Here is a 25,508-nt window from a genome sequence, read left to right as displayed (position 1 = left end):
AGTCGAGAAGCCACAACATCGATCCGAAAGCGTTACCATCTCTCTCGAGCCCATTCCCACCATGAGACAACTTAGGGGACATCACTCAGTTCTTAGACGCTCCTAAGTAAACATAGAAGCTCCACTGAGATAATGTACCCCATCTCGGCTTGGAGTTATGATCCACTCACACACCCATTTATTCCTCTTAAAACAGGAAATCAAGTATTTTTAAAGAATAACATCACACAGACAGAGAGTAAATCATAGTGGGGTTTTATGCATGCGAAAACTTTTAAGAGAATGGGGAGGAAGAAACTACTCATAGTCATTAACCAACACTACTAGCGTTGTCATAGAGAAAAACCTACCTCAAAGTAGATCGGGACACGGCATACTCATAGTCATTAACCAACACTTCTAGCTTTGTCATAGAGAAAAACATACCTCAATAGTGAGCTTTCACCAAATAGCTTGTTGATGATCTTGCCTCCCTTAATTTGATGAGGACTCTAGTGTCTGAAAGCATGAGAGTGCTAGCTCTGCCTATGGAGTTAGTTTTTTCCTTCTCCCAAGGATTAGAGCAAAAGCACACACACACACACAGACATTTGAGTTTTTGGTGATCTCAAAGTGCGAGACTGAAACTTGACGATAGATGCTATTTATACAACTAAAATTTGATGATAGATGCTATTTATACGAAGAGTTATGCCTTTCACAAGCCTCAAAATTCCCAACGTGGATTGGCTAATGAATCGGAAAGGACCCGTTGTCCAAGTGTACGTCAGATGGTGGGGGTGGCAGTGATGGAAATGATGTGTTCTGCACTTTTCAAGAGTTCAACCAAGGAGACAAGGAGTTCAGTCTGGCAGTTGTGAATGTCACCCATGTGGTGAAATGCCTCTGCGCACGGTTAGACATATTCGAGTCCCTGAGCCTCCTTTCCCATGTGTGCTCTTGTAGAAATGTTGTCCTTTGAGTATAATCTTTTGTGAGGTTACCCGCTACTCTCTGTGCACTTCTATGCTATTTTCTGGGCACTCTAACTTTTACACCGCGTTGTTTATAGTTCTTCTCGTAATGTGTACGTGCTACAAATTGCTCTATTGTAGCATTATTGTTGCTCATACTGTATTATACTCATTAATCTCCACTCGCCCATTGCCTGCTTGAATGCCTTCGCTCACTTCTAAACTTGCTCACCTTGCATATCGCACGTCTATCTTTCACGCGTCTGACATAGAACTCACCCAAAATGGCGCTTATTTCATTAGTTAGTTACTCTTTTCTTGATCCTTTCCTAGCCTAGGGCCGTGCTTGCCTGAGTATTTACTTGAGCCTTTTGCTCGCCCTGTCCATTTGACAGGGCCCTTCCCTTGCACCCGAGATGACAAATCTTTTAGTCTTGTGTGTGGGGTGTTCCTACCTTCGAAGGGCATATTCTCACAATAACTACATCGGATTAAATTTTTCAAAAGGAAAAACTAAAACTCTATACTATAAACCCTAAACTTCTAAATCTCTTTATGTATGTTGTTTTTACAGAATCTAACAGAAAGTTTATGTTGGGAACTTCAATGGGACACCCCCTGTGCTAGGCCAGATTTAGATTTAGAACTCTGTGCAATTTTTTTAGCAATAGATTCCTTGTAGTTTGAAGTTTTTAACAATAGCTCCATTGTTACAATTTTTGGTCTTCACAATTAGTAAGAATACATGACCTCGTCAAAAGGCACCACTTCTCATTTTTATTTCTTTTTAGAAAAAAATAACTAAATTATTTCTTATAAAACTAAAATACATATTTTTATTAAAAATTAATTTATATTATTTAGGATTTTAACAAAAACAAAACCACCCATTCTGGCATAGCCACCACGGGTGGTTGTGTGGTGACCGAGACATGGCCACTTTCGAGCCATCTCCGTGGTGGCTAGAGGTCAAAACACCACGAGGGTGGCCAAGACATCGGCCCAATGTGGACACAGTCTAATGGCCAGAACATGGTCACTTGTAGTGGTTGTGCACTATACATAAACTATTTGCTACCTTAATGATCCTATGTATTTATTCATTAGTCGAGTTATGTCACATAAAAATATGAACGCGAACCATCGTTGCTTCATCTTCGGTGGAGATTGTGTTGGTTCCTATTTTGAGGCCACAATATATGATTAATGGGTGAGAATTTTGTACCGAGACTTGTAGTTATGACTTTGCAATTATGCTACTCAAAATTTTTCGCAATAGTCTTTTCACTAGAAATAAGTGATATTTTAATGTAACTTAAACATCTCAATATCGAAGAGAAAGTACATAAATAAACTTTGTCCATAACATACCAAACAAAATGATTTGAATCAAAGTGGTTTAAACGGACATTAATTGAGTTGAAAGAATGGGTTTTATTAAATATAATATTAGGGGTGGCAATTCATATTTGCAGATCTTATTTGTGTCATGTCAAGTCATGGTCATACGACTATATAAGTCAATCTGAACACGACCCGTCATGTTAAACGGATCAAACCTTTAAATCCTAACACAACCAATTTAAATACGGGTGACATGACACGACCCGTTTAATAATTAATTAGAAATAGATTAATACGACACAACTCATTTCAACATGTTTTATGTTAATAGATTGAACTGACCTGCATAACCTATTTGACTTAATTAATATATTTTCTCATAAATTTAAAATATATATTTAATTATTAGTAGCCACAATATCTCTAAAAAAAAAAAACAATAAATCTACCTATTAGGCTACTAACAAAAAATATCAATATTTTTTAGATTTTAACATATAATAAAACTAATATTGAAAACCCAACAATAACAAATATGAGTATAAGTCCAAAATTAATTGCAATCTTAACAATGAAAACATAAGCACATTGAGAAATACCAATATTATAACCCAACAATAATAAAATTGTAATATTGAAACAAATTTAAACGGATTATTGCAGGTTGGTTTCTGGCTAAGCGGGCTAATCCATTATTGACCCGTTTATTAATCGTGACTTAATGGATCGATCCGTTTTTACCTGAACCCATTTATATTAAATTCAAACACACTATACCATGTTACGTTCGTGTTGAGTTTAGAGTCGTATCACATGCCAAAATATATAACATGTGGATTGGATGGGTCCAAATTTGGATCTAACAACTCATGTGCCTCCAACTCCAATGGTTGTTGCTAAATGTCCCCCTGAGCCTAACCCTTAAACATGGATCCGGTTTCAATTAGATATTAAAACCAACACGTTAAGCGCTGAACTGCTCATTTTATTTTATACAAATGGTGCATATGATCATCTTTGTGCACAAATGGAACTGAGAGACCCACATGCATGCTGCTTAATTTATATAAAACTCTTCAGGATTTCCCACTAGAGACAGACATATATTAAGTTTCCTAATGAATTATAATGGTAGTTAGAAATTAGGGTAATGTTTTAATGAATAATTGTGTGAAACCGATGCATGCACGAGGAACTGAGAAATGATGAGATTATGGGAGACAAGATCCCAGTGCCACTTAGTGCTATGATTTTTTCTAATTTAACTATATATAGATCATTAATGCAATGAGGGATATAGATCACAAGTATCGCCATTAAAACATAATTAATGAGAGATCATATACATAACTACATGAAAGACAATTAGAATGAGCTGTCACTTGTGCTAACTCGTTTTTGTAAATTGATAACCCCACACAGATAGTTTCATTGACTTCTATGGATGAATTTTCTTGGAAGGGAAGTGTCATGTTAACCAGCAATAAATTTCTTTGGTGAATAGATATCATTGTCATATCTAGTTGTCTGACCGAATTGGATGGCCGTCTAGATCTAAAGAGAGATAGACACATAATGTGAGCTCTACAACATTTAATGCTACCCCTAAAAGATTTCCGAACAATGTGAATTACACCACGTAGACATAATGTGTCTACGTGGTTGTTTATTAATAAGATAATTGAAGAAATTTGCATTGATGTTTCATTTTTTAATTAGTTTAACTGGTTAGCATACCAAAAAAATGACCTGATTGCAATTGATGTAATCCCTATTGAGCAGTTAGTTATTGCATAATACAAGGTGCCCACGAGTGACACAACCTATATCTTGTCTCCCAGAAAGGCGGGTGGATCACTGCCTTTCTAGTATTGCAGGAAATGGTGACAATAGTAACCCTCGTGTGTTATATAATACAATAAGTCCTATTATCATATTACCTAAGTGAAGACACGGATCATGTGCTTTAACAAGTTTAAATATACTTTGGTGATCAGTTGGGGAATCTGTTGTTGGGGAGACATTGCATAGACAGTGCCTAGATAGCCTTTAAAATCATGTGCCACTCATTGAGTTTTGAAATCAATGTGATTCCTCTTGTCTCCTAAAGTACCTTGTGATATATACAAATATATATATTTGGCAGATGCCAAGGGAAGAGGGCAAATTTGAAGTCTGGATTGAACATCCAACTCCAAGGTCTCCTGTTTTCTTATCTGAAAGAAAGAGATCATCATGGCTTCCCGTCATTTAAACCAAAAATCCAATTACCATGCTCGCTCTAATAGCTTGCCCTCAAGGCCACACCCTCTTATTCTACAATGCAATGAGCATTTGTGCAGATTAGTTGCCTCAGACACAACCTCTTCATCACCATCATCTGCATTAAGAAGCAAACTGAGTTGCCTTCAGGATCTGCATGAATGTGTTGAAAAGTTGCTTCTATTACCCCAAACTCAGCAAGCAATTTCCCAAGAGCACCATGACAAGTGGGTTGAAGAGCTTTTTGATGGATCTCTCCAGCTATTGGACGCTTGTACCGCAACCAAGGATGCCGTGATCCATACAAAGGAGTGCACACGTGAGCTCCAATCAAATATGCGCAGGAGAAGAGGAGGTGACATGGGGTTTGAGAGGGAGGTCAGGAAATACTTGATGTCTAGGAAGGTTGTCAAGAAGGCAGTCCAAAAGGCCCTGAAAGGAATGGAAAGTAAGCGTGCTGACAAAAACCATGAGAATCTGGCCATGGTTAACACATTAAGAGAAATAGAAGCAGCCACCCTCAATGTCTTTGAATCCTTGTTGTCTTATATAACAGGCTCCAAGTTGAGATCAAAATCAAGCAGCTGGTCTTTGGTCTCCAAGTTGGTCCTTCCCAAAAGAGTAGCATGTGACAATGAAGATACAGAAAGATCTGAACTCGAGATGGTCGATTCTGCATTGTACTCCATCGTTAGGGAAAGAAGAAGCAAATCTGATGACATGGTGAATGTTGAGAATGTCCAGAACTTGCTGTTAAAATTGGAGCCGAACGTTCAAGATCTTGAAGAAGGACTTGAGCTCCTTTTCAGGCGCTTAATCAAAACCAGAGTTTCCCTTCTCAACACCTTCAACCACTAGTATTCACTCACACTTGTACATGAATGAGCTGTATATATAACCATGGGCAACCATTTTTGTTATTAAAAGAAAAAAGGGAAGTATTAGTATTCATAATTGTACATGAATGAGCAATATGTGTATTATCTCTTCTCCCAAAATAATAGTACTCATTTACAGAAATTATCTTTGCTACATTACTTGATTACAGACATCTTCCTCAGCATTCATTATTAACACCAAAAGACCGGACATGGCTGTGTAAAATCAGCCATATAAAAGAATTGATAAGACCCCTGCAATTATTCTATTATCCAATTAATCAGACTTGTCAAAGGTTAGAAAATGATGCAATACACAGGCTGAGAAATGAAGTTATGGGAGACAAGATCGCAGTGCCACTTAGTCCTAAGATTTTCTCTAATTTAACTATAGAATGCAATGAGGGATATAGATCAGAAGAATAGCAACCAAAACATATTGAGAGATGCATAACTACATGTTAGGATGGCATAACCCTGCATGAAAGGCAAGACTGGCTGTCACTTGTCATAACTCGTTTTTATAAATTTGATAACGCCACAAAGATAGCAAACTTCATTGACTCTTATGGATGAGTTTTCCTATGGAAGGAAGGAATGTCACTACAAGAAATCAGGACTTTTTCAGCGCTCAAAATCGTCGCAAAAACACCGTATAATCGCTGCATTTGTACATTTTTGATACTTTTTAATTCGCTGCATTTTTGACAAAATTAAAAGTGAGCAGCGAGATCAAATTCATTGCAAATAACCACTTATTGCTGCAATTTTATTTGCAACGATAATAAAAATCACCACAATAAGCCCTTTTCTTGTAGTGTGTTGACCAGAAATAGTCGTCTCTCATGACCAATTCTGAAGAGAGATACACACATAAGTGGATACTACAATATTTGATGTTTCTCATATAGAATTTTCGGACTGGCTGAAGACCGCATGAACATTTAATACTGTGTCTATCTCTGATTGAACCGTCCTGGTCTTTCATTTTTGTAACTACGGTAACTGCTTACATATCAATTAAAGTAACACCCATTGAGCAGTTACTTATTTTATAATACACGAGCCCACGAGTGACACGACCATCTTGTCGCCAAAGAAGGCAGGTGAAGTAGAAAGAATGGCTAAGAATGCCTTTCTAGTGCTGCAGGAGATGGTGACAAGACCCCTCGTGTGTAAAATATTCTATGATTGTCATTTCACGAAATTCTATTATCATATTACCTAAGTGAAGATTCATGAACTTTAATAAGTTAAAATATACTTGGTGATGAGTTGGGGGATCTGTTGACAGTTGGTGGGGAGACATTGCATAAACATAGCCCAGATAGCAACTAAATCCATATCAAAATCATGTGCTACTCATTGAGTTTTGAAATCAATGTGATTCCTCTTGTCTCCTACACCTTGTGATATATACTTGATAGATGCCAAGGAAAGAAGGCAAATCTGAAGATTGAATTGAACATCCAACTTCAAGCTCTCTTGTTTTCTGATCTGGAAAAAAAACAGATCATGGCTTCCTCTCCTTTAAACCAAAAGTCCAATTACCATGCTCGCTCTGTTAGCTTGCCCTCCAGACCACACCCTCTCATTCTACAATGCAATGAGCATTTGTGCAGATTAGGTGCTTCAGACACTACTTCTTCATCACCATCAACAACATTAAGAAGCAAACTGAGTTGCCTTCAGGATCTGTACGAATGTGTTGAAAAGCTGCTTCAGTTACCCCAAAGTCAGCAAGCCATTGTCCTAGAGCGCCATGAAAAGTGGGTCGAAGAGCTTTTCGATGGATCTCTCCACCTATTGGATGCGTGTAGCGCAGCCAAGGATGCCGTGATCCATACAAAGGAATGCACACGTGAGCTCCAATCAATTATGCGCAGGAGAAGAGGAGATGACATGGGATTTGAGAGGGAGGTCAGGAAATACTTGATGTCCAGGAAGGTTGTCAAGAAAGCAGTCCAAAGAGCCCTTAAAGGCATGGAAAGTAAGCGTGGTAACAAAAACCATGAGAATCTGGCCATGGTTAGCACATTAAGAGAAATAGAGGCAGCCACCCTTAATGTCTTTGAATCCTTGTTATCCTATATAATTGGCCCTAAGTTGAGATCAAAACCAAGCAGCTGGTCTTTGGTCTCCAAGCTGGTCCTTCCCAAAAGAGTAGCATGTGACAATGAAGAAACAGAAAGATCTGAAATAGAGATGGTCGATGCTGCATTGTATGCCATTATCAGTGAAAAAGCAAGCAAATCTGATCACATAGTGAATGCTGAGAATGTCCAGAACTTGCTGGGAAAATTGGAGCCAAATGTTCAAGATCTTGAAGAAGGACTAGAGCGCCTTTTCAGGCGCTTAATCAAAACAAGAGTTTCCCTTCTCAACATCTTCAACCACTAGCCTGAATGATCATGATGCACAGAGAAATATGGGCATCCATTTTTGTTACTAGAGGAGCCCAAGAAAAAAACAGAAAGTATTTAGTATTCACATTTATACATGAATGACCTGTTTGTGCATTCTCTTTTCCCAGAATAAATATTACTCCCTTACTGAAATCATCTTTGCTACATTACTTGATTACTATGATCTTCCTCAGCATTAAAAGAGAAAAAAGTGAATTGTGCAATCATCACGCAATCGTTTTAAAAAAAATAAATAAAACATGAGACCTATATGAAAACCTCACCCATTTTTAAAACGATTGCACATAATTTACATACTTCCACTACAAGAAATCAGGGTTTCTCGGCGATTTTTAAAGCGTTGCAATTAAAATTGCTGCAAAAGATTATTTTTCCTATCGATTTTCAAATCGCCGTGGCTTCTAACATGTACATTCAATGCTCGTATGCTGGGGTCCATTATTTACTTTATTGCGGCGCTTTAGTTTGATTTTGCGACAATTTGAATTGTTGGAAAAGAGAAAAATCAATTGCGTCACTGTGATTTTCGTCGGTACATTGTGTGGGGCGAGAAATCACCAAATTCTTTTATTTTTCCCCCCCAACACCCTTCTGCAATTCGATGAACCCATCAGACTCGAGCTTCCCTCCACCTGCAAATCCACCATTTCCAGTGTTTTCACTATCCCATTTTCCGAACGATTCTGTAACGCCCTGGTCTCGCACAGGTCAGAAAGTTACATCCTAACACTTCAACTCACATTTCAACAATATAAAAATTATTCCAAATTTCCAATATCATATAGAAAATTCGATTCAATCTAATTTCTCCTATATAACTAATTTTCCGAAATGACAAGTCAACATAACACAATAAAATTCTTGATAAAAATCAACAATACTCATAAAAAACTTCCTATGCTTAAACCATTATACTTAAATCATCTCATCCAATGCCTCATAATCTTGATCCTCAGAGAACCATCAAAATATCTGAAAAAAATATTGAGGAATAAGGGGTGAGTTATCAACAACTCAGTAAGCAGAGAGCATATACTAGCATGTAAACATGAACATTTATAAAATTCAGTACGCAGAACAAAACATTTACTTTCGGAATGCATAAACAACATATTTACTTTCAGAATGCATAAATCCTAATACAATAATAGGAGCATGCATGCATGGATGATTGGACATGATGATCATGTATATGAAAAGAAAATACAAACTTTAGAACATGTTCTAAACATTTTGTAAAAGGTCTACAAAGGCTGAATAGGTCCCTAAACTTCCTGCTACACTTCCAAATACTATTATTGCTACAACACCCATCAACTTACTGCTCCAACCATTGAGTGAAACAACAATCTTCAAATAGCACAAGCATGGGAGTACAAATGAAGCTGCCACAACAAATATAGAACCGATAATGGCCATGAGGTTCTCAAAATATGGAAATACATGTGCCGCAATTGCCGTGCTCGTAAGCAATCCGATTCGGATAAGCATTCGTAAAGGTCTCCAATTCTTGTAATTTGCAGGTGAAAGCTCACGTTCAAGTGCAGTTGCAACTGGGGTTATCACTAATGCATACTTTGTAATTGGAATAAGCAAAGTGGAATATATGGCCACTTTTGCACTAACTTCTCCACTTGGTAGATTCAGAGTTATTTGTGAATCTACGTTGTCTCCATACATGAGATACCCCACAATAGCTGTTAGCATGTAAGTTACTGTTGTGAGACTATAACTAGACAATAAAACCTGCAAAACAGTAAAAGAGAGAAGGACAACCAGCTTACAGTTAGATGCTTGAAATAAATAACTAAACTGGTTGATCAAAATGTTTGCTTTGATGTAGATTAACTACATACATATGGAGTTATTGATGGTAAATGTAAAAGAAATGCATCGAAAATTGATAATTAGTTCTTGGGCTTAAACCCTTTTTAAAAAATGGTCATAAGGTTAAAAAAATTTGTGTTTGTCCCTAGGTTTCATTCTTTTAAGATATTGTGCCTCCTGGATGAGTAAGTCGTTTGAGTTTTTAATAGACATATTGGCCAGTATATATATTTAAAGCTCAATTGACTTACTCATATAATAAATGGGATGTGTAGGTTTGTGCATGTGACATGACCAGAACATATGGTAGCTTTTGTGACGGATAGAATCGTCACAAAAAAAAAAAACTAAGCCGACACAAAATTTTTCGCATGGCGGAAAGAAATTGTCAACCTATTGGCGCAACAACTGTGTCACCGAATAGATATTGTGTCGGTTTACTATTCAACCATTTTGTAATGGTTTGTGACCCAACATTCGGTTGAACGTTCGAACGTGATCAATTTTTAGTGACAGTTTGTGCTTGTGACGTATATGTCACAAGTAGTACTAAAATACATATAAGAAATATAAAACATAAAATAGTTTGAAAACATAAAGGACTACGATAAGGAGATCAGTTACAATTAACATATACTAAAGATTGCATATAATTGTGTTTGGGTAATTTGAATACCTTACTGAAATGATATCTTTCTCTCATGGAAATATATATTGATGGGACCGCAGGATGTCCGCCAAAGCAAACAATATATAAGCTAACGGCAGTAGGAATGCCATCCACATTTAACAACGTTCCCTTCGCTTCAAATCCAACGCCACCAAGTGTACCAACGCAGAAAATGGAGCCAACTATGACAATGCAAGTAAACACTCCCATAGCAGAGACATAAGATAGTATACTCAAGTCAGTTAAGAGCATAGAGGGCAAGATAACTAGTGCTGTAATGATAACAAATGAACATCTTCCACTGATTATCAGTGAACCAATCTTGACCGCAAAATTTGGAAACAACTTCTCTAAGTTGTCGACTTCTAGAATCAAAAGCCCTATTCCAATAAGGAACAACTCGGAGCTCATGATGATTGAAACTATTAGTCTACCTCTTTTACCAAATGCTCGTTCAGCAATGTCTAGGTAGTGTCTAATTGATGGATCAGCATCCATACATCTCTTTAGCAAAATGCCAGTGTAAAAAGTCAAAGCGGCAATTAAGAGAAAGAACACCAAGCTCAACCACCCTCCTCTTGATAGTGCATAAGGGACTGTTAGTAAACTGATTCCTGAGAAGTAAAGACACATAGTAGTTATTGGTTTATATAATTTAATAGCTATCAGGCTAAATGAAACAAGATCAACGTGAATAATGTATATATAGGATGGAAGAATCCTTATTTACCTAAGAAGGCATTTGTTACATTGTAGCATGCATTCAAGGAACTCGATCCAGTCCTTTGACTAGTTAGTGGTGTCCCTAAGTCACTTGACATATTTCAGTCTGGAATATCGATTGCAGAAACCGGCTTTGATTGACGGATTCTGCACTGAAAAGCCTCCATCAAACACAAGTTCGAGTTACCAAAGTCGCCAAAATTAACGAATAACGACCAAAATGTTAAGAAATGTTATGGCTAATGATCTCATGAAATTGTAGGATTATATAACCATTATCACCTGAAACTCTTATAGATGGAAGATTGCAGCCTTAGCCTACTCGGATTTGGCGCTGAAAAATACTTGAAGCTTCTGCTTCTGCATCTTTCCAACGACTAGGAAAATAATTTGGGAGCAGAACATTAAGGATGCAAATAGACAATATATGAGATCACATGCGTTAGACAGTACTATATATTCGGTGCAAGGGTCATGCTTAACGTTTTTAATGTTGATCTGTTTCCTTGTTAGGTTGCATTTGTTGTTTAGTTTATTGTGTATGTTATTTTATTTAAGAATAATGTTACATAGAGTCATGGAATGTGCAAACGTCGTGCAGTCGTTTTGAAAAAGAGTGGAGTCCACTTATAAAAAATTAATTTCTTGTCATGTGGGTCTCATATTTATTCAATTTTTTCAAAACAACTGCATGACGCTTGTATACTCACGACTGCAAGTATCATTTCTTTGTTTTTAATTGGTTTTGATGCTGAGATGGTTCTATTGAATATTTGTAAATTCTAAGTGTCCTGTTTGTTATCATGATATTTTTTTGCTATAAGCGAGGACAATCAATAAAATTAAGATGTCGTCATCTTCTCTAATATATATATATATATATATATATATTTATATACTGTTTGTCAGCGGGAGAAAAAGATTTCAGAACTGATTTATACCAAATTAATGAGCTTAAAAAGGAAAGTTAGGAAGCTCTACTGAAAGAGTGATAAATAATTAACCAAACGAAAGAGACTAAGGGCAAAAGGCATAGAGGGAATGCTTAAGCTTATATAGATCGATGATAGAAAAAGGCATCAAATTAATTAAGAGAGCAGTTGCATATTAATATATATACACATCAGCGTCATGTAGGGCATGGAAATTAATTAAGATCACAAAGTCCAACCATAATATTATATTATTACTCTTAAATATGCCTCATAGCTTGCAGCTAGGCATGTGGATTCTTCTAGGGAGCCAACTTTTTTTCTTTTTTGAACCAACAACTTCATTAAAACAGAAACCACAAGTTACAAGACGACCATAAAGTCTAGCTAGGACATGAGCAGTCTCATTAGCTTCCCTATACACATGACAAATTGTTTTATTAATACGAAAAATTTGTTTTGTTTAATTTAATGTCTCACTGAAAATTGTTTTAAATTAAATGACCCCAATTTCCACAAACAAGATGGGGAGATATCGAGTATTTTACCCCACATATATAATTCCGAACAAGCATTTTTCGTTTCCTGTTTTTCAGGCATTTTTTCTCAAATAAATTAATTTATTCTAAAATCTTTACTTCGGTAATAAAAACTAGGGATAAGACTAGGAATTAATTATTGCAAGGCTCGAAGATCGAAAAAAATCACTAGTCAATTATGGCTTTTGAACATCGTGCGTGATTGATATTGTAAGAGGCACATGTATTTTGCAGGCATGCACATATATCTTATTCAAATTATATAGCATGCGCAGCAGTGGATGCATATTTAATTGCGACTTGAAGCATAAGATCAATTATTCGATTAATGTATCTAATATATCATATATATCAGGATCATACGTTTGTTAGCTAGCTTCCACATGCCTAAAAAATGTTGATATATATGTATATATATATATACTCCAACTAGAAATACGTAGAGTTTTTTTTGATGAAGAGCCGAGAATCATCTGTCCACGAGTGATCCCGTCCCGATTATATTAATAAACCCTCACTTATGGCGGAGGAAAACCGTGGTTACATACCAATACCTGGCGTTACAATATAAAAATCTGAAACCAGATATTAAAAAAAAACCTAGTATATCTAGAGAAAATTACAAAAACAATCTCCTCACCTGCAAAAAAAACCTTTAGCACAACAAACATATACAATAAAATCTAACCAAACCAACACAACAACCAAATCGAACCAGATTCTTCATTCTGACAGCACCTCAAAGAAGGTAACCCAAGTTTATCCAACCGAAGTAAACCTCGAGGGACCCTAGACAATTCTCCAGCTATATTCCAATCCATATTAAGACCAGCTGCCCCACTCCGAGCCAACCAGTCAGCAACTTTATTACCTTCCCTATAAACATGCCTAACTGTGCAAACCATCGAATCCATAAGAGCAAGAGTATCCTCCCAGAAATCTTCCAAATACCATATGCCACATCTTCGCCTATAAAGTATTTTGTAAGATAAAAATTTGTTCATTTTACTTGTTTTATATAAATTGGTAAATACCATTCGCTATGATGAAGTTTAATCCTCATTCAATGAATCGAAGTTACAACTATGACTTATCAATACAGGAAAAATTTAGACTATAAGCCAACCTACGCATTTGCTTTGGGGCACCCCCGCACACAAATTTCTTTGTGGCAGACGTTGTCTTTACTTCTAAAAAACTTTCTCCTAATAGAAAAAGCGCTTTGTAAAAACAGAACTACACGACCCCTCTTCCAAAGAAGAGAAGCACTCACCCTCTCCATCCTTCCAGGGAGGAGTATGAGATTCTGCTACTATGGACACCAAGTCCAATAGCCTATTTCTTTTTTTATTAATAACAAACAACAAAAATTGTGAAAAGAAACACATTAAAAAAATACAGAAACACTAAAACACATAAAAACTCTCTTCCACCGACGCTTGCCAAGAGCACTGGCGTGAGCCCAGATGGCACGAGTACCTAGCTCTCGCATGGACACCAGTCTCCACTGCACAGGTGGCTCCTACGCACGAGCATCGGTCGCATGAGCACCGACCATAGCATTGCCGACCCCTCTCGACCAACTTTTGCCCCAGATTGTGTCGGATCCAAGCAACTCAACATGCACCTCACTCGGGTAATGGAAAAACACTAAGAAAACGATGTAAAAACGGAAGTACATCACACAGAGTCGGAAGTAAATAATGCAAAAACCCTCATAATTTATTGATTGCATTTACTTTATTATATACGAGGATGGGATATATGATGATAATCATTATGGAAAATAATACTTATCATCCCATATCAATATGTGTATGTTTAAATAGAAGGGTAAAAATGATAAATCACATGTTGGTGTGTGGTGTAGGGGATAATAAGTAGAATTTCTTAATCATTATATATGCATTATATATGAGAGCTCTTCTACTCATCCCTACATGACCACACAACACTTAATTTTTTATTTAGTGTATGATGTAGGAATGATAAGTAGACTTTTTTTTATATATGAATACCAAAGAATCTCGATATTGCATGTACAATACTCTTTTTGGAATGCAACACTAGTGGGCTTATGAATGGACGTTGTGGCCGCACTAATAGAATATTTTTTCCGAGATTAGAAGATCAGTGGGATGAGTGGTCCCAATCTAAGAATGAGAATCACAACTTAATTTTATGATCTTTACGATTTGGATAAGAATTAAAAAAAACAGTTGCAATCCAATCCCAACGCTATGCACTCGAGTTTTCCCATTAGTTGCTGGTGGCTCTTTTCTCGCCCACAACGTGTACTTAGATCCAATAGCTACTCCGCAAATACTTGCTGCACATGTATCGATGGGAATCTTCATTCTTTAGATTTTAGTCTTTTTAAACTTGATACGTTTCTTTGGACATGTGTCACTTTTCTTATTGAGTGGGATCTGTGCCTTCACTCACTGGCCTGCCATTCGGCACGAAACTTGATGGCTTGCCTGGCACGTTTCTTCGTGCAGTGCAGAATACAAGATTTGTTTGGCATGCTCCTTCTCCTTTCAAAACATGACACATTTATCTTGGCTTTAACTTCTGCATTCTTTGTTGTTCTGGCTCTCCATAACCGCCACTCTCATTCTTCTTCCTTTACTTCTTTTTCTTGCTCTGAGTTATCTCCATGTCTGGCTATTCCTCTCATTTTCTATCTTCAACCTTTCATGTTTGGTTATTCCTCTACTTTTCTATCTTTAAGCTTTTGCATTCCTTCACCTAGATGACTCCTTGATATGCTTCTCGTTCACGTTGAAACATCGTACGAGCCTCGTGGACTCAAGTCCTCTAAACCTGTTGCTTTTGAGGGGAGTCGATGGGTGGCAACCACTCTCCAAGTGGAGTTGAACTCCGTGAGGGAGTGGTTTGGTATCCCTAACTCGGTGAAGTTGACTCTTCTTGACTCTCAGGACAGTATTGTCAATCCCGATGGGACTGTAGAGCATGTCAGGCTCTACATCGACATGTTCCAAATGGGGTATAGGCTTCCCTTTTGCTACCCCCTGCATGACATTTAGATTATTTGGGCATGGCTCCCACCCAACTTTTACCCAATTCTTGGAGGATCCTCTTGTCTTGCTATGAAGTATGGAGGCAAGCCCTTGGAGCTGTTGGAATTGAGTATCTGGATTTGACTACTCGTGAATTCTTCCACGTTAACGGTGTGAGAAGTCATGACGGGAATCAATGCACTTTGCACTCGTGCACTAGTTATTGTGTTATCCACTTGAAGTCCTAGTATTCCCATGTCAAGAATTTGGATAAAAAATTTTCTTTATGTCTGGGGAAGGTTGGGAGTTCCCTTTTGGCGAGGCCACTCGTCGCCAGATTCCAGCCAGGGCCTCTTGGCATTCGCTCCTAGATGGCTTTTGTTTCAATATGACCCCCACTCTAGATGAGATATTGTGCCTCAACCTTGTCTACATGTGGGTTAAAGAGAATCCCAATTCCGTCAGCTCGCTTGTGACCCTAAGAGTGCTGCCCCTTCATCTTTGGACATAGAGGGGCAAACAGAGACATGGTCCCGGCACATGTGCCGACCTTGCTGGTCCTGAGAGAGGCATGTTGTCTCGCCCAACATTTTCTGCCCCCGCTTCTAAAGGAGGTCGGGAGACTCAACAGGACCAATCTCCATTGCATGCTGACCAATTTGTAGATGTGGTTAGACAAGGGGTCCAAGACTTAGATTCACTCCTAGACCCTAACTTCTTCAACATGATACTTGACACCTTCCTGGGTCTTTCTCATGAGGGATTACCGCCAGTGTCCCTTTTATCCATGGCTTCCAGTAACTCTGTTGAGTTGATAGAGACAAAGGAGGGAAAATGCAGCTAGAGCACTACCAACAGTGCGACGAATGAGTTGCGCCTTATGTTATCCCATCTGCTCACAAGGAACAAGCGGTGTGACCAACTTGGGATGTTTCACCAAGCGCAAGTGCTTCAGTTAGAGGAAAAGCAACCCTCACGGGAGATGTTCTTTCGGCTGTCGTAGCCTCTACTAAAGGGGTATCCACGGTGGTCAATGGTACTGCCCAATGTGACGCCTAGAACATCGATGATAATGAATTTGTTCCAAAGGGCTTGTTGGACAAAAACACGATTCCCCCCAAATCCACGGGTTGAGTCTCTTGTAACATGCTTTTGTTTTCTTGTGGCTTAGCCTTCTTACTGAGTGTCCTTGAAGGGCACCTACTACAGAGGATGTTCATCAAGGATCTTTGTCTCTTCTAGGGGTTTTCAACCTAGAGGTTGTTTAAACTTCCAACACACTCTTTGCTAAGGATGAAGTTGTTCTAGAGAGCTCTACAGGCCAAAACATGGTTACCCCCGATCCATGGGTCGAGTCTCTTTGTGGCATGCCTTTGTCACCTAGAGTCACTTCTTCTAACCCATTTGTCACTGGGATTACTCAAGAACTCAGTCTATTCCTCGCCCTTGTATGAGATTACGTTACGCAGTTGTGGGTTTTCATATACGTTGACTAGTTATACTTGACTGTGCATTCTTTGCAAGGCCTATCCTCTCTATCTCAATGGGTTGCCCAGCGCCAACACAGATTGGAGGAGAAATTTAAGTCCACTCGGTTTTATATGGAAGGGACTTTTCATGCCGTGATAGAGGTAGTGAAGGAGAAGAGACAGCAGGAGGAGGCCTACCTTTATTTGGGTGGCCGATCTCGGGTGCAGGAGGTCGAGATGACTACAGTAAAGGTCAAGATGTCAGAGCTGCAGTGCACTTTGGCCTCGGAGGGGTCCTTATTAAGATGGGCTCTAGGAGATTTAGAGTAGTGCAATATTCTTGAAAGAGCAATTGGTTATTTGGGAACTGAACCAAGATGGTCTTTTTTCCATGTCTTCTGCATGGGATATTATACGGGGTTCGTAGGGAACCCTGTCCATGGTCGGATTGGTTCTGGCATAAACTCCTCTCTAGACGTGTGGTTGTTTGTGTTTGGAAGGCATGGTTCAGGTGCATCTTAGTGGATGCTCGTATTATAACTATGGGTATTAATCTTGCCTCTCGTTGTGATTGTTGTATGAATGGAAGATCCGAAAGTTTGGATCATGTTCTGTGCTCAGGAGATATAGCTACATTAGTTTGGAGGAAGGCCTTGACGACATTGGGTGTTCGGTGCATGACAGCTTCATCAAGGCGTGCATGTATTTCCTGTTGGTTCAGCTGTGCGAAGCGTGCATCCCAGCGGGGTGTACTTGTAGGCTTGCTTCCGTGTCTGGTTACTTGGAGATTGTGGGTAAGAAGGTGTAAGGCTAGAATGGAGGTGACTTGTGAATCGGTAGAGAAAGTATGGCTTGCGGTTAAATTTTGGCTTAGCCAAATTTATGTAAACATGTCTAAGTGTAAGAGTCTCTCTCTGAGAGATTATGAGATTCTATCAGAAATTATGTGCCTATTAAGCAGGTTCCTGTGAGCCGTCCTCGTGCGGTGGCGTGGAGAAAGCCAGTGGTAGGTTGGGTGAAGTTGAATGTTGACGGGAGCAGTAGGGGAAACCCGGGATCTTGTGGTGGGGGTGGAGTGATTAGGGATCATTTGGAGAATGTCAAGGCTACCTTCTCGGAAAACCTGGGTATGGGCACAAATAATGCGGCTGAATTAAGGGCCCTACTGAGAGGTATCATGGTTTGCAAAGAGTTTGGCCTAAATCATGTGGAGATACAGTGTGATTCTGCATTAATTGTTCATTGGTTAACTTCAGGTGCCTGTAATGTGTTTTGGGACTATTGAGAGTTGTTGCTTGAATGTTTGGTAGGCATGGTTTTTTCCATTTCACATATTTTGCGTGAAGGTAGCATAGTTGCGGATTTCTTTGCCCGTCAAGGGAATCACGAGGACGTATGGATCAGGTATGAACTTTTCAGCTTTTGCTGTGAGGGGCATGATCCGACTGGATAAGATTGGTTTTTCGTCTATAAGGTAGGATGTTTCTTTTGCGTGTGGCATGTAGTTAGATGGTTTCTTGTTGAGCTTTGTATAGGATGAGTTTTTTCTTTATTATTTTAAGTTGTTTGATGCATGGGATATTTTGTAAATCCCAAGTGTCCGTCTTTTACCACGGTATTCCTTCGCCATAAGTGAGGGTTTATTAATAAACTTGGGACAGGGTTGCTATCTGGTTGGCTACCGGCTCTTCTTAAAAAAAAAGAAAAAAAAAAGAGCAGTTGGTTGCCGAGTGCCATGTTAATGACGAGTTGTGGGCTAGGCCAAACAAGGCCTCGAAAGCTACCCAGGTGGAGAAGGACTGATGTGTAAGGTAATTTTAGATATTTGTTGCAGGTGAAGAGTCATGTAGGAAGTTCCGTATTGATCTTGATACGCACGGTGAGCTGAAAGAACTCTTGGCTCGACATAAGATTAGCCAAGAGGAGCTTCGTAAGGCCGAGGGTGGCTATGTGCGGTTGGTTGAGTCTAATGAGGTGTTGTGAGGAAAGTTGACAAGGGCCTCACAACGAGTTAGTGTACTTGAAGTTGCCCTCCAAGAAGCTAGGAATGATGTACCACGTCTTTTTCCACAATTATCCATTGTCCTTCAAGTTTGCAACTGGGCGTGGGGAATCGGGTACAATCTAGGTCTCCAGCAATTAAGGAGGTTGATGCTGGCTAACTTTGAGGTGGACTTGAAAACTTTGGACCTACATAGTGTCCTTTCTGATGGAGACACATTCTTCACCCACTTGATTCCTCCTCCTAACTGTGGCTCACAACCTGAAATGCTATTTTTATGTATTATTTTTTGTACTAGCCGAAGGTTTCGAATACTCCTTGTATTGACTAATTATTATCAGGTTTATTTGGCCAATTGCATAGTTCCTTTTGCTATTATGCCTTTATTTATGTCATTATGTTTTAGCTAATACCTGGAAGTTAATGCTGCTTTCTGGCGTCTTTTAGGATCTCAACTTTTGAGGGGTTTACCCCACCTGAGTTGCTTGCTTACTTGTTGCGAGTGTTAACCCTGATTGCATGCATGTTATTAACACTTTGTTGCTTACCTGAGCATCGTGCAAAGGGAGTTGGAGATTTTCTCAACTGCTGTTTAGGCGAGTGCTAACCCCAGTTGCATATGCATGCACTAGCCTTGGTTGCCAACCATTGGTGCGAGTGTTAACCCTGGTCGCATTCATGTTGTGAACACTCGGTTGCTCACTCAAGGGGAATGGTAAGGGAGTGAAAGAATTTCTCAACCTCTGTTTAGACGAAGGCTAACTTAGCTTGATTGTGTGTGTGTTAGCCTTGGTAGCGAACCATTGGCGTGATTTTTAACCTCAGTCATATGTGCATTGTTAACACTTGGTTGCTTGCCCTAGAGGTGGGCTTAGGGAACGAGATATTTTCTTGTATGTTATTTAGGTGAAGGTAACCTCGACCGCATGTGCATGGCTTAGCCTTGGTTTCCAACCATTGGTGAGATTGTTAACCCTAGCCTCATGGGCATTGTTAACACTTCGTTGCTCCCCATGGAGTGTGGTAGGCTTGTTCCCATTCATGTCCTCCAAGTAGTATGAGCTTGGTTTGTTGTTTGCTATGACAATGTATGGTCCTTTCCAATTGGGCTCGAGCTTTCCATGCTCTTTTCTTTTGGTGGCCGCCCCAACTTCCGTTAGCACGAGATCTCTGACTTTAAATGCCCGATGCTTAACTTTCTTGTTGAAGTATTTTGTTGTTCTCCTCCTGTAGGTTCCTTCTCTCACTTCTACCACTTTTCTATTTTCTTGAAATAGGTCGAGATTCCCTTCCAAGCCTTTGTCGTTTACTTCCTGATAGTAATGATGGACTTGGTGACTTGGCATACTGATCTCTACCAATTTTACCACTTCACTATCATAGGTCATTGCGAACGGAATTTTACCACTTCAGCCCTTGCTCCATTCTGATCAATGAGCCTAGTTTTTACCATGTGGAACAAGGTTTTTTCACCGTCTCAACTTGTCTATTAGCTTGTGGATGGTTCGGGAGGAATATCTAACCTTAATTCCTAACTCTGAGCACCATTCCCTATATTGGTTGTAGTCAAACTGCCGCCTGTTATATGAGATTAAGGACCATGGTATGCCAAACCGACACATGACGAGTTTCCTGAGAAACTTTATGATGTTGCCCGCTGTAATTGTCGCTATTACCTTTGCTTCTACTCACTTCATGAAGTAGTCAATGGTGACCACGACGAACTTGACACCTCCCTTTCTTGGCAGCATGAGTCCTACAATTTCTATTCCCCATTAGGTGAAAGGTCATGGTTCTGCCATCATGGTCAACTCCTTCGGCAGGCTGTGAGGCATGGTTGCTTGTAGTTGCCAATTCTATCACTTCTTGACAAATTCTTTTGTATCTTTTTGTGCATGGGGCCAGTAGTATATCTACCCTCATGGCCTTCTTTGCTAGGGCACTGCCACCAGAATGATTTTCGTAGACTCCCTCATGTATATTAGGCATCACATACTGCGCTCTCTCTTTGGATATGTAATGCAAGAGCGGTGTGGAGAATCCTCTGTTATATAACATCCTTTCCACTATGGTTAGCTGCCCTAGGTCTTATCTTTCTCGCCTTCGTTTGTCCTCTTACGAGGTCCACTGTGGTTAGGTATTTTTTCACATCCTGTGCCCATTTTGGTATAATGCTCCAATTACTGATACTTCGCTTCCTACAGATGGGTTCTCCAACACCTGAAGCGACTTGTGTGAGCTTTTCTATTTGCCAGTTTTCTTACCACAATATTTATCGGATGCTGAAGTACTAAAACAGATTGTGCTAATTCCATACCCACTACAGCTACAACTTCAACTTGTCCTCTTTTGCTAGGTACTCGCCCTCACCTAGTTCACTACCAACTAGGAATCTGTGTGTACTTCAACTTCACTTGCGCTTTACCCTTTGACCATGACGAAACCTGCCAATAGTGCTTCATACTCCGCATAATTCTTTGTCATCTCGAATGCCAATTTTGTGGCAGAGTGAATTTCTTCGCCCAGTTCTGTCATGAGGTAGAGGCCTACTTCCCCACCATTGTGGCAGGAGGAGCCATCGATGTATACATGCTAGCGTGTTCCCTTTGATGCCATCTACGACTCCTCTAGGAAGCGGGCAAATTCTGCAACAATCCATTTGGATTTGTCCTTTTATGGCTCTTCTCGAGAGGTAATCAAGATTGGACTCACTGACCTTGATTGACCAGTTCACAATTTTGCCTGACGTGTCTATCATGTAGGACTTTCTTTAGACGGTATGTGCCTGGAAGTAGGGCTTTAGTCTACATGCTGCTACCACCATTGCGAATGCTAGTAACTCCGTTCCTGGGTAGCGGATCTCTACTCTCCTTAAATCTCAGTTGGTATAGTATACAAGCTTTTACATTTTTCCTTCCTCTGTTACAAGAATAACACTTATCGCTTCTGACATAACAGACATATATAGATACAGTGTTTCCCCCTAGTTGGTCTAGCTGAGGAACAAAGGCCTAGATAGGTAGGATTTCAGCTACTCAAAACGCTTGTCACATTCGTGACCCCACTCCTGGGTCTCCTGTAGCACTCGAAGGAACGAGAGACATTTGTTTTGTTTGTCGACCTTAATGCAAACTTGTTTAGTACTACTATCCTACTGATTAATTTTTGCACTTTGTTTAGATGTTGGGGCGACTTCATCTCCATTGTCATCTTGATTTTTACCTGGATGGCCCTGATCCTTCGTTATAACACCATGAATTTCCTTGAGACCAAGTCAAACATGCACTTGGCTGGATTGAGCTTCATGTTGTACTTCTGTAAAATGGCAAAGACCTCCTTTAAGTTTTCCAATTGATGGTCTTCCTCCTTTCTTTTGACTAGGAGGTATTTTATGTATACCTCCATGTTGTGTCCAATTTATTTTTTGAACATGCAATTTAATAGTCGTTGATATGTTGCTCCAACATTTTTTCAGCTCGAATTGTATTACCAGAGCCCCTTATCTGTTATAAAGAACGTCTTTTCTATGTTGCTCTCATAGAATTTTTTCTGGTTGTATCCCGAATATGCATCCATGAAGCTCAACATTTGGTGTCCTTCCATCAAATCAAGTATTAATTCATTCTATGGCAAAGGAAACCTATCTTTGGGACACACTTTGTTCAATCGGTGAAGTTTATGCACATTCACCACTTCCCATTTTCCTTCTTCACCAATACTACTTGGAAAAACCATTATGGGTAATGTGACTCCCTGATGAAGTAGGCGATCCACTTCCTCTACTATCACTGTGTATGTTCCACGCTGAAGCTCCTCCACTTCTACCTTATTCGTTTGGCCTTTGGAATGACAGAGTCTATTCTCACCATGTCCTCGTGGCTCCAAGCTAACACATCTCTATGCTCAACGAGAGCCTAGTCGCCTACTGCTCAAGTTGGGTTGGCTCTCCCTCCTTGGGTATTACTCTTAGATCTACCTCTGCATCAAAGTCTGTGGTTATGATACCAAAACCATAGGTAGGTTAGGCTGAAATGACAAGACCGTTAATGAGAAACAATTCTCTTGAATATGCAACAAATAGTTTTGTGCAGTGAAAACAAGAGTGAATTCATGAGTTAGTGTGTGGCAATGAATTACCCACTCATGCAATAGAGCATGTATTTGAAAAAGCAACGAGGAATCATCCTCTCCGTAAAATACATTTTTATAAGCATGACGATGAATCACCCTCTAAGGAGTTACTATCTGTTACAAAATTCAAGATATATATAGGTAGTTATGCATGTTGCCAAGGCGAGGATTCACCCTCCTGTCAAGCACTTAAAACCATAGCACCAGTTCACAATAGTTCACCGTCATCACATAGATATTCATCACATAGACATATGTCGCTTGATGGGCCAATAAAGGATGAGTTGCTCCAATGTTAGAATCTCTTCCACCTAACCAACATGGTGCAAGTCAGCTTGCATGTACGCCAACACAGGTTGACTCTCACACAGAGATATACATGTTGTACCAGGGAAACGTTTACCAAGCCAACCAACTCAAAGACTCCAACACAAGATACGCTCAAGGGATTCTACATCCCGTTTATCAGGTGAGGCCAACACAATACCACCCGATCCCAATCATTCATGGGGACTCTCTCTACTTCTATAAAGCTCATGGCGACGTCTCGCAAGAAAGGTTTGGGGAATTCTCTGTCCCGTTTCACGATGATTGACACACGGTACTATTACTCACACAAAGATTCTACCAAAAACAAGTGCATTCAAATCTTAGGAAACATGAAGTGTTTCATAAATATAATGGAAAACATTTATTATTTCATGATTAGAAAATGGGAGATTATAGAGTATGCATGAACGAAAATTCCATAACATCCTCACATAACATTTACCCAAATTCCTTGGTACTATCTTAGAAGCCAACCTACCTCACTGACTCAACGCTATATTGCTCATTTCTTTGTCTCCTTGCAAGTCCCTGGCTCCTTCCAAAGAATATGACTCCAAGGTCTCTCAGGTGTTTTTGAACTCAAAAATGAGATTTTGGCTTTTAGCTCAAGCCTTTTATTGCACAGGTTTGTCAAGTTTCCTTTTGACTCCAGATGTGATTGAATTGGTGCCCTTTAGTCTCAATCGTCCTACTGTAGGATGATAGAGACAGACTGGCATGGCATGGTCCGTTCATCCTTATGGCTTGCCTTATTTTCGATCCTTAGTCTCTCTCAACCTGAGCATTTCCCATGTGGTGTTAGACTATACCTCTGGGTTCAAACGATATGATCCGCCAAGTCACAATACTTTCAAATGGAGTGTGGGCGATTGCGTAAGACATTTCCACTGCTTGAACATTTCTGTGTAGTCTTGGAAAGCTCGTACGAGTCAGCAAGGATCTTGTCCTTGATCGTTGCTTGCCTTCAACTCGTTCTTTGCCTTTGTACGTTAGGAGGCTTTTTTGAAATAGGAGCCTCTTCAACCCCTTGTTCTCGTCCCAGTGCTCGCTTGTCCTTCCATTAGACTAGCTACACTCTATAGACCAGTCCTGCCTCACTTTCCACCTACATCGAGGAAGGATCACCTTTGCCTTCCACTAGGTAGGGACGTGCTCTTTTCTTATTCGCTGACATGGTCTTCAAAACGACCAATTGTAGAGGCTTAGTGGCTTCACCCTATTTAAGATTCTCCTCATCCCGAGTTTCTATCGCCTACTCAATGAGCTCTGGAGTTGGGAGGAATCTTATCTTCATCCATTGCATCCTTGACAACCTAAGTTTCTGAAGCTCCATTCTTTAGCTCCTGCATATAGCATTTGTGTGCCTGTACTTGCTTGCCAGGTACTTCCCCCATACCCACATCTATCAGGAAATTCATCTTTAAGTGGTACATTGAGCTGATCGCTCTCATCTTGTTTAGGGTTAGGCAACCAAACATCATGTTCTATGACGATCGAGCTTTTACAACCAAAAAGTTTGTGATTGTTGTTGTCATGAGGGATGCAGCTCCTCCTGTAATGGATAACTCAATGGAACCAATCGACTGCACTATTTCTCTTGAAGACCCCTTCTATGGTGTAGGGGATGGCCGCAAATTGTATTGCTTAATGCCTATCTTCAAGAATACATTCCAAAATAGTACGTCTGCTATAAATCTTGTTGTCAATCAAAGTCTTGTAGGTAGTGTAGTATGTGACAAGCAGAGTTACTACCAAAGCATCGTCTTGAGAGTACAACACACCTTGTGATTTTCGTTGCCAAAGGACATATGAGTAGTTTTCCCAGTTCTAGTTTGCTTTAAGGGCCTATCATTAGCAAAAACTCCTTCATATCTTGCCCTTCTGGCATGGGCCTTTCTTGCAGGTGATGATGCTCCACCCCCGTCGAATCCTTTGGTTATAGTCCTGATTTCACCAACTGGCTGATGTGGTCTGGTAGAGCCATGACAATGGGTGAGCT

General features: G+C 39.6%; 4 protein-coding genes across 5 annotated transcripts; 2 read left to right on the top strand and 2 right to left on the bottom strand.

Annotated features, from left to right (window-relative positions):
- The first annotated feature begins 4,532 nt into the window (after window positions 1-4,532).
- Window positions 4,533-5,417, top strand: LOC109011260. Its single transcript, XM_018992378.2, has one exon. It carries the CDS (start codon window positions 4,533-4,535, stop codon window positions 5,415-5,417), a length of 885 nt encoding a protein of 294 aa, XP_018847923.1.
- Window positions 5,418-6,952: 1,535 nt separating this feature from the next.
- On the top strand, window positions 6,953-7,837 carry LOC109011262. The gene has a single exon (XM_018992381.1). The coding sequence runs from the start codon at window positions 6,953-6,955 to the stop codon at window positions 7,835-7,837; it is 885 nt and encodes a 294-aa protein (XP_018847926.1).
- A 970-nt stretch (window positions 7,838-8,807) lies between these two features.
- On the bottom strand, window positions 8,808-10,446 carry LOC109011247 (amino acid transporter AVT1I-like). 2 transcript variants are annotated; one of them, XM_018992362.2, is made up of 3 exons: window positions 10,367-10,446; window positions 9,307-9,609; window positions 8,808-8,835 (listed from the first exon to the last, which is right to left on the bottom strand). In XM_018992362.2, the coding sequence occupies exons 1-3, from the start codon at window positions 10,391-10,393 to the stop codon at window positions 8,827-8,829; spliced, it is 339 nt and encodes a 112-aa protein (XP_018847907.1). In that variant the 5' UTR covers window positions 10,394-10,446; the 3' UTR covers window positions 8,808-8,826. The 2 variants fall into 2 exon arrangements, with proteins under 2 accessions (XP_018847907.1, XP_035543822.1); XM_035687929.1 differs by lacking the exon at window positions 8,808-8,835 and having other exon boundaries at window positions 9,071-9,609.
- Window positions 10,447-10,476: 30 nt separating this feature from the next.
- On the bottom strand, window positions 10,477-10,993 carry LOC109011261 (amino acid transporter AVT1I-like). The gene is made up of 2 exons (XM_035687669.1): window positions 10,628-10,993; window positions 10,477-10,542 (listed from the first exon to the last, which is right to left on the bottom strand). Exons 1-2 carry the CDS (start codon window positions 10,991-10,993, stop codon window positions 10,477-10,479), a joined length of 432 nt encoding a protein of 143 aa, XP_035543562.1.
- Window positions 10,994-25,508: the final 14,515 nt, after the last annotated feature.

This window comes from Juglans regia, chromosome 2, assembly GCF_001411555.2.
Source record: "Juglans regia cultivar Chandler chromosome 2, Walnut 2.0, whole genome shotgun sequence".
In the NCBI taxonomy this organism is placed as follows: domain Eukaryota; kingdom Viridiplantae; phylum Streptophyta; class Magnoliopsida; order Fagales; family Juglandaceae; genus Juglans; species Juglans regia.
The sequence above is the reverse complement of the archived record's forward strand: the minus strand, read 5'-3'. Positions and strand labels throughout refer to the sequence as shown.